The sequence below is a fragment of the Apaloderma vittatum genome, unplaced genomic scaffold (genome assembly GCF_000703405.1).
Source record: "Apaloderma vittatum isolate BGI_N311 unplaced genomic scaffold, ASM70340v1 scaffold1876, whole genome shotgun sequence".
In the NCBI taxonomy this organism is placed as follows: Eukaryota; Metazoa; Chordata; class Aves; order Trogoniformes; family Trogonidae; genus Apaloderma; species Apaloderma vittatum.
The window spans coordinates 13,077-22,798 of record NW_009721002.1 but is presented as its reverse complement, the minus strand read 5'-3'; the positions used below and the strand labels follow the sequence as shown (position 1 = coordinate 22,798).

General features: G+C 46.7%; 1 protein-coding gene across 1 annotated transcript; it reads right to left on the bottom strand.

The window, feature by feature from the left end:
• Window positions 1-1,868: 1,868 nt before the first annotated feature.
• Window positions 1,869-7,844, bottom strand: LOC104275266 (exonuclease mut-7 homolog; the record flags this gene model as incomplete). The annotated part of the gene is made up of 3 exons (XM_009871184.1): window positions 1,869-2,036; window positions 3,294-3,461; window positions 7,780-7,844. Coding segments are annotated over 3 exons (401 nt in total), but the record flags the coding sequence as incomplete, so codon positions are not given.
• Between the last annotated feature and the right edge of the window lie 1,878 nt (window positions 7,845-9,722).

Genomic DNA, 9,722 nt, shown 5'->3' with positions numbered 1-9,722 from the left:
ACCGTCGCTATTTCATGTTGCTAAATCGGAATCGATTTTCCTCCGCCTTGTGCCACCTCCTGCCAACCCCCCCGGCACGCACCGATGGTTTTCCTGTTGCCCGCACCCTGCCCTGCCGGGCGGCCACCCGGCCACTGTGGAGCCACAAGCTGCTTCAGGCTCTGACCAAGGTTTTTCAGGTTTCTTCTGAAACAAATAACGGCCGTGCCCATTCCCAGGGATCTCTGGGATCTCGTTTTCTGAAGAGACCTTTCTCCAAAACCTCCGTGAGCGACACGGGGCAGAGCGGGGGACCTCCGCGGTTCGCACAGCACGATCAACGCTCCACAATCAACGCTTGGGTGTCCTACTGTAAATGCAGCCAGAAAATAAATAACGACAGCGAGGATTTAGACGGATTTCTGTCCTTCCAGGAGAGCCAAAACGTCCCCATGTGGCTCCGCTTTCCTGCCCCATCAGAAAGACGGGAAGAGAGGAGGAACACGCCACAGCCCACTGCAAGTGCTCAGAGCCCGAGTTCCAGGTTTTTTGGGGTTAGTTGCTGTGAACTTAGGTATGAACAGTCCCCAAGGGCAGTAAAAGATTTCCTGTTATTCTTGAAGATAATTCTATTCGCCCTTCTGGCAGCAGAACAAAACTAGAAGAAAGTTATGGCTGAGGGCAAGCAACAGTTGAGGTTTCCTGTTCTTCACACTGGGAATGACTAGTAAACGAGCTTTTTTTGTGCAAGAAGGAACAGAAAAACAATTCCACCAAAAAAACATTTAGAGCTTTCCAAAACCAGATCAAGAAAGAACTGCATTTCTAATGAAAACAATAAATATCTTTGGAGCCATGAACTTAAATATCACACTTGAATATAGCCCAACACTACATTCCTGTTAGGATTTTTGAATATTCACATTCAAAAACTTCATGAGCAAAAGAGCAAGTTTCAAGCAGGTACCTATGAACTGCGAATCAAACACGAAATATCCTTGTTTCAGTAGTCAAAGAAATCAACAAGTAGGAAATTCCCAGACCTCACTCGGGAATTCAGCTTTACTGAAGAACAGGAGCTTAAAAATGCTTTTTGATTTTTTTTCTTTTGCTAAACAAGATCAAGCTGTTGTACACCATCACAGCAAAACATCTTTCAGATGTTTTCTTTCAGAAAAACCTACGTATTTTGTCTTAAAACAAAAAAGAAAGAAAAAGCAGCGCATTAACAGTACTGTAGTTTGCTCATGAGAAGACTCACAAGGCTACCAAGACACCACGGTGATGCCAGAGATGCTGCAAGGACTGCAAACCACGGGGTAAAACACCAAATTCTGGGTTCGGTGAACTCCTGCCAGCAACAGCCACTCAAACTCAAAGACACGAGCAGCAGCACATTTGGAATATAAGCCTCAACGGTAAAGAGGCTTTGAAAGTCCTCAAACCCTTGGGCCAGGGTGACCACGTGGGAAGAGGGAGATTTTCCAAGCCCTCCTCGCTGCAGGCAGATTGGAGATAACACAGCAAGTCTACAAGCAACTCCTAAAATCCCTTCTTTTCTTGCCAAGGACAAGGGAAACAAAAAAGAACACATCCATCCCCCGAAATTCTCCAAATTAAACCCTATTAACCTATTACTTTCCAAGGTCAAAAAAGGGGCGGAGGAAGGATTCCCTGGCGTTCTGTAGTCAGGCATTAGGAAAAACGCGGTTGAGCGCAGCCTGCTCGTGTACACAGGACGGCCACGCTAAGCTGAGCCATTCACAGCGTGCAGCTGCCGCGATGAAACGGAATTCACATTGAAATGCATCCAAAAAAAAAAAGGACACAGACATTAACAGAGGACTAGAGAGCCGGGTAGGTAAATTTATTTGAAAGACATGACCCACCTCTTTGTAATCACCCTTGTGATAAAGATGACTGACATGTTCAAGCAAATAGTTCCGGTCTGCTGTATGGAGCTGGTAAATGCTAATGAGAGGGTCAAGAAGATTAGCCGGGCACTGGGCTAGGATTCTGAGTACACGGGCCTGCAGCTTCTTCAGCTTGATGCCAGACTAGGGGAGGGAAAAAAAAAATTAAAAAAAAAAAATCAAACGCAGATTTAGTAAAGATGGCTACAATTCAACGGCAGTTGAAAATGCAGCTTGTTTAAGCAGTGGAATAAGCCAATTCCTTGGGAAGGGATTCTCCAGTTTCCCCACGGTGTCTGCGAGCAGAAATCAGAACAATATGATACACATTTTTTTCACAGCATCCAATTTGAAAACATGAAATGTTTGCGGGATAATTCTGGAAAAGGCATATGGCCTTGTGCAGAAGTAAAATACGAAACTGGAAAAACGCACTCTTCTACTAGCACAGCTATTCAGAAATTCTCCCCTCCAGTTCCCAGCAGAAAATCTTGGAATCCAGCAACTCCCCTCAAGGGAGATCTCACCTATCAGGCATAAGAATTCAATTTTCATTCCCAGGCTTGCTCCCGGGTGCAAGAAGGGCAAGAAAAGCAAAAGCATCATCCAAAGACACACGGACATGAGCATTAATCCTTGTGTTCCTACACGATCAGTCTCTTATGACACAGGAATTTCAGTGCCAGCAGCACTTCACCGCACTTTGCAGATAGGGTAACAGCAGAGCTCAGCAGCTAAAAAGAACCATTTGGAAAAATGGGAAAGGAAACAACACAAATATCAAAGCATCTTCCAGTTCAGAGGTAAAAGCACACTAAAAAAGGTCAGAATATATGAAGGCAGAAGGAATGGTAAACATTAAGATGTATAATCTGATGACCCAATGTTACAAAGCTAATCATTCAGCCGCTGAAAAGTCATACTGTTGCCATTTTCTGCATTCCCGATGATAAAAGCTCCCTGCCATATGCCAGCAGTTAAGCAATTGTACAGTAACTGGCTTCTATTTGCAGCACTGGAAGAATACGCTGAGCAGATCAGCGCAGTTGGGCTTATCCCGACAGCAGGGCTGTGGGTTCCAGTGGGAAAACCTCCAGTCCAGCAAAGGCTGCGAGATCAACGCTTGATCAAAGCGGTTTGATCTGGGAAGATGGAAATCCCAGCCTGGAAGGGGAAACAGCTTCTTGTATCACAGCTTCTAATATCATTTCGCTTTCAGGCCCGCACACAACAGATAATATCATCGCAGTGCGAATTTCACAGCTCGTCACACCGTGTTTGTACGACACCACAGAGAAGACGCCGGACCAGGGCACAAAGTGAAATTGGGGACACTCGAGGGACATTAAAACCAATTGCCCTCTCCTTTCTCCCGGCTCTCTCGCTCTCTCTTTTTCTAACCTGTTGAACAGCAGGATGCTCTTTGATCCAAAGCTGCAGCTCGGTGGTGATGTAATACACGAGGGAATGCCCTTTCGCCTTCCAATCGCTGCTGCTCTCCAGCATGTCCAGGAGTCCTGCCAAGGGGTCCTCCAGGCCTGCAAAGCCCCGCCTGATTTCTTCCTTGAGCTGCCGAGATACAAAACCACATTGTCATGTACAAAAAGATTAGTGAATCCTCCCTTCCCCCAGCTGAACACAAAGCTTTATTTTTTTTAATTTAATCTATTCAGAGAGGTAACTGTTGCTATTCAGCCACCATCCGCGCCTCCAGTGACTTTTCATGTCATTACAGATTCCTTCATGGCTCACTGCACCTCAAACCCAATGGGAAAAGCAGCAATTGTCCACACTAATTATCCCATAAAGACAGAGAAGTTGTTCTGTGGGGCAGACAAAGGGGCTTGGGATTTGGGGGAGGGGGAGAGAAGAAGTGAGCTGGAGAAAGGCGTGTTATTAGGAAAATGGCATTACTGAAGGTAGATAACTGGGCTCAAAAACCTACTCATCTTCTAACAGACCTACGAGTAACAAAGCACATAAACTCCTCCTCCTCATTCTCATACCACAAAGTTTCACCTCTACCCTCACACCCACTTCAGCCCCGACAGGCGTAACGCTCCTCACTGGGACAGGAATATTTGGGAGCATTGAAATAGCTTGGCTTTTAGACTTGAGACTTACAAGAAAGAATGACCAACTGCTGTCAGATTGCCATCCTTCAAATCTCTCCTCTCCTCCAAACCTACCCGACCGAGCAAGGTGTTTCATGGTGACACCCACTGCCCCGGCACGGCAGGCACCGCACACCTCCGCGTGTCGAGAGGGGCTCGGAACATGGGAAAGCTCCACGCCATAAATCTTAGGAATCCCAGGGCGATGTGTTGAGAAATGTGGAGGAATTGGACGCTCACTTTGTGAATGTTAATAGGCTACTTACTACCCATCTGGTAGAAGTGATAAATTAGCAGCACCGAGCAATATCTTTATAATGTTTACATTAGAAGTAGTTTCCAAGGAGCTCGGAGGGTTGGCAGGGTGAAGAAGTGGCATCCTCCAGTACCCACACAGGACCTTTCACCGCATGGTACACGTACTGGCATGGAGCAAGGCAAAAGCAGAGACAGAAAACAAGAAATCACTAAGAGCAGCTGCTCTCTTTCTTTTCTGGCTAAAAAACGAAATCCAAACGACGCTCGGACCCGCCTGCAGCCAGCACTTGTAATTTACTGTATCCTACAGCCCCAGTCACAGCTTCCAATGGAAACAACATAAAGTTTGAAGAACGACATAAAAAAACAAAAGAAAATCTATGGAAAATTCGCCAATGAATTTGTTCTATTTTATTCAGGGGCAATATTTACTGGAAGACAGTTCTTTTCGAGAGTGTCTTTCATGTCTGGAAAAACCACAAAAGCTATCGTTTACGACAGAAACTGTTTCTTTCTCGCTAGATTATCAAACGCGGCATGAAAAAAGCTGATGACTAACAAAGATGGGACTCCAGATAACAGATTTCTCCCTCTAAGTATTTTTCCTGGTGGCAAGAATTTGTGATGTTAAACACAGGGCTCCAACTCCACTGTGAGCTTCAGCAGAAGGAAAAGGCAAGCTCTTCCCCAACCACGAACATCCAACACAACAGCCAAAGGAAAACAAAGCAACCCGCCAACTAAACTGCACTGTTTGTAAGCGGCCTCTCTTCTCTTCCCCCCACTCCCCCAAGCCCTGCTTCAGCACATTTAGACTGAACAAGAGCTTTCCTTGGGCTGGAGTTTGACTTTAGCAGGACGGGCTCCAGCAGACACCGGGTCCTGCGAGAGCACAAACCTGCGCTCACACGCAGTGTCTCCGAACACTGAGCCAGGGCCAGGAGCGCCAACTGTGGTCATCTGGATTGAGTCTTGACTTTGTACCCGCTAGACTTTGATAAGCAAGGGCAAAAAGCATCTTCAAAACTTCCTAGCAATCTGAAGACTTCACCTACTGTGTAGTTCGAAGGGGGAAAACCAATCAACCAACCAACCAAAAAGGCACGAGACACCTAAATCAGAGAGTAAAGAGTGCTGTGCTGCCTGGCTCGCTGCTCTGCCAGAGAAGGATTCCTCTCCAACATGTAATTGCCATTTCCATCTCAATTGATTCCCATGGCAGGGAATGCTCCTCGGGGGATTTCTGCAGCCTGACAGATCATGGGAATAGGAAAATTTCGCTGATGCTCAAACTACATACTCCTTCATTCAGCTTTGGTCCTTTATTTCTAGTTACACAGCTCAGGGCAGTCTGCTGATTCTCCTTGGTTATTCCAAAACTGTCTTTCCTACATAGGAAAGGACTGCTCTCTATAAAAGTGTCCCAGAACTGAGGTCACGCTATGGACAGATACCCTCCTTCTGCTCCTGGTCACCGATTTGGGACCAACGGGCCAGTTCACACCAGCTCAGAGCCAGTACTGACTGACATTCCCACAAGGGAAAGGCAAAGGAGCTCGCCCGAGTTGCACACAGAGGGCAGGGCAGGAGCTGCCCCTGAAACCGGCATCTCCCCTTGCTGCCGGTGCACCGCGTGTACGAAGGTGACGACGTCCCAAGCACGGATTACCCCATCTCCGTGACAGTGTGACGAGCAAGTGTCATGATGAGCACATGTCACAAAACTTTGGGGACGTTCGTGCTGTGCTCCCCACTCTAGTGGCAGCTGCTGTGCCACTGTCTGGTCCTACTATGGCCCTCTTCATCTCATAGAACTCTTTAGGTTGGAAAAGACCTTTAAGACCGTGGAGTCAGCCTGTTAATGTAGTGATGCCAGTGCCACCACTAACCCACGTCCCTGAGCACCACATCAGCTTGGGTTTTAAATCCCTCCAGGGATGGGGGCTCCACCACTGCCTCTTCCAGTGCTTGACAACGCTTTCAGTGCAGACGTTTTTCCTGATACCCAATCTAACCTCCCCTGGTGCAACTGGAGGCCAGTTCCTCTTGTCCTATCACTTGTTATACCGAAGAGCCTGACGTCCACCTCGCCACAACCTCCTCTCTCTCCAAAGTCTTTCCCCGTGGTTCAGAAACGCATCCTCCAGGTCTAAAACCCTACTTGTGCCCGCGGCTGTGCGGCGCCACCTGAAGGGTGGGCAGAGGGGGACAGTCCTGCTCCCCGCCAGGGAGCTGCAGCGGGCACGCTCTGCGAAACCACACGTCCCACGGGGATCACCCTGAAACCCACTGAATCAGCGGAGCTGCAAGCGTGACTCACGGGGATCCTCAAGCTTTTCCACCTTGCCGCGGTGCTCTCTGTCCAAGGACACGTCAATGGGAGGCTTTGTCCTTTGCAGAATATTTTTCTTCCCAATCCACACACATCCCAGGGTACACAGGACAGAGATTTTGATGATTACTCTCTCCTACTGTTGCTTTGTGGGACTAACTGCCCTCGAGACCTAAAAAATAATATTTTTTTTCCTCCAACTCTAACAAAACTTGATAGGAAGCTCAAGGCTTCAGAGTTGCTGAGCTCAAGTCTATGTCGGTGACTGAAAGGCACCTCTCACACTGGTTTCCAGTTGTCAAATTATTCCGGCTGGGAACCACAGACTATCAGTAATGGAAAGTCCAAGTGTGGCACACAAGGACACGGACTAAACACTCCAGACACCTCGGATGGAGCACGTACACACCGAGGTACTCAGCCACACCGGCCGCTTCACACAGGACACATTCCCCGTGGGGAGCTGCAGGTTTTTGTGTCTTTTAGAAGAAAAGAAAAATAAATCTCTGCTATGAACCCGCCTGAACAAGGCAGAGCTAAACATGGGAAACTCAGCACTAAGCTGATGCATCCAGTGTTTTTGTTAGTTTTCAAGCTCCCAAATTTAGATGAAGGATATTTTACTCCCTATGAGAAATCTCCACGTGGAGCCCATAGGGTGCTGTATAAAAATACAGCACTAATTTTAGACAGGCAGTGTAAATTGCATTCTCCACTCTAAAAGGCAAAACCAAACCAAATCAGAAAAAAACAGTAAAAAAAATACTTTGACTATGAAGGCTTTGATATCATTCTACTTGGCAAAGAGCACTTTTCTACTGACTTTAACCCTCCTTTTCCCAGCTACTCGAAACACTCTTACCCCTCCCCCACAGCTCCTCCATTTAATGGACAAAAAAAGTGTTTAAAAGAAAACAAAAGCAACTTTGCTTTTTTTTTCCCCCCCCTTTCTGTAACTCAGCTCTGTAAACTTGAGCTCTTTTATAGGAGCCCCTGAGCTGCTTCGCATCACACAGAGCTACCTTTTCTTTTCACTTCTTGCTACAAATGCACAGGCTCTTCCCCTGTGTGCTGGAACTGAAAGCACTCGTGAAGAATTGCAGGTCTGACCTAAGCGTTCTGCGTCTGGACATGCTCTGCATGCACTTATTAACCGCAGCACGGAGGGGAGGCTCAGCCTTACCTTCTTCATCTCTCTCTTTGTCCAGAGAGGCTGAAGGGTTTTCAGCAATAGGAGCAGGTCCTGGCCTGGAGGAGGGGGAAGAGAGAGAGAGAGAGTGAGAAAAGGGGGGAGAAAAAACCCCAAACAAAACAGATTTATTGGCTCTGTACAGGCAGCCCAGACACACTGGTGCATTGTTTCACCGAAGAGAAATCAGCTACTCCATGCCGCTGTGTTTGAAACCACCAACCTTCCAACTGTCAGTCAGGATTAAAGTGCTAAAACCCCTCACTCTGAAACCCTGACAAAATAACAGACATCATCCATGCATGGCGTTAACTAAACACCCACACGGGTTCCAGGACTGAAAAGCTGTATTGGTGCATTTACAACTAAATCGTGCTGCTGCTGTGCATCAGATATGTCCCCACTGGTCTCCCCTCCGCTCCCCCTTTCTCATACTAAACCAGGCCTAGAAGAGCAAGCACCTCGCCTGGGCCGGAAAGGATTATCAACACACTGGTTTTTCACGCGATGTCTCAGAAGTGTTAACCTTACTGCAGCCTGCGGATGGAAGAGGCAACGGGGTGAATTTCTGGGCACATCAGTCTCTTGGGACTGTTTACAAAGGTGTGTGGCAACAGGACGAGGGGCAGTGGGTTTAAACTGGAGCAGAGGAAATGAAGATCAGACATGAGGAAAAAGTTCTTCACCACGAGAGTGCTGGGACCCTGGCACGGGTTGCCCAGGGAAGCTGTGGATGCCCCGTCCCTGGCAGTGTCCCAGGCTGGGCTGGACGGGGCTTGGAGCAACCTGGCCTGGCGGGAGGTGGCCCTGCCCATGGCGAGGGGTTGGAACAAGATGAGCTTTATGGTCCCTTCCAACCCAAACCATTCCCTGCAGCTGGTCGGGGTGTGCTGGGGAGCCCAGCCAGGAGGGACTGGGAGTGAGCTGGCTCCGACATGAGCTGAGCAAGTTGGGAGGAAAGGTGATGTGCTGCTGTGATTAGTGGCAAAGCTAAAAAAAAACACAAAAAGGAGATCAATTATTTCAAAAGAAGGTCATCTGGATTTCTTCTCTTTTACATTTAACTCAGTTATTTGACAACTTGCATTCAGCTCTTATTTTGTATCTATTATTATTCATCATACCAGTATTATTCATCACACCAGTATTTCTCAATTCAATGTTTAGGAATATGACATTTTAAACACAGTAACATTTTTGATATCTGGTTCTACTTAATATGTAATCATTTACTTACGAAACCATGACTCAGAATATTCTGAATGAAAATCTTCTACCGCATCAACAACTGCAACGTGAAGAATGAATCTAAAACTCTGAATGAGTTCTCCAGAACCACTCTCCTACATTTAGTGCACCTCCTCTCAAGCTTTCATAAAGCCAAAAGAAATATGTTAAACTAAACAGGAAACATCCTTTCAATCACCTTCTGCATTCTACAGCTCCTAAACAGCTCATTTCCAAATGCTAGATTTCTTGCTTAGCATCCCATCTCACTTCATATTTCAAGTCACAAAAAGCTACTTCAGCTGTGAAAAGCTCTACCTCATCCAGCTAAACTCTGAAGCATTTGTTTTATAAAATATTTTAAGTAACAAGCCGACTTCCAGTTGAGCCAAGAGAACGACAGCATTTCCATTACCCACCAACCTCTAGGAAACACCAGCCAAATTAAAAATGCCACATTTACAATTCATAAGATAATATTTTCTCTCATCTCTGGCTGTTCTGAAATCTTGGAACTCTCCAAACACGGGCTGTTCTCAGCTACTGCCTCTCCTTTGGAAAAAGAAGTCTCATTTTACAACAACACAGAAGAAAATCCAGATCCCCACAAAATTAGCAACCAACAGGCAAATTCAGCCCATGTGTGTGTGCATATACACACTCTCCTCTTGGCGTGACTCCCGAAGAAATTTATACACACGGAGGAAAAA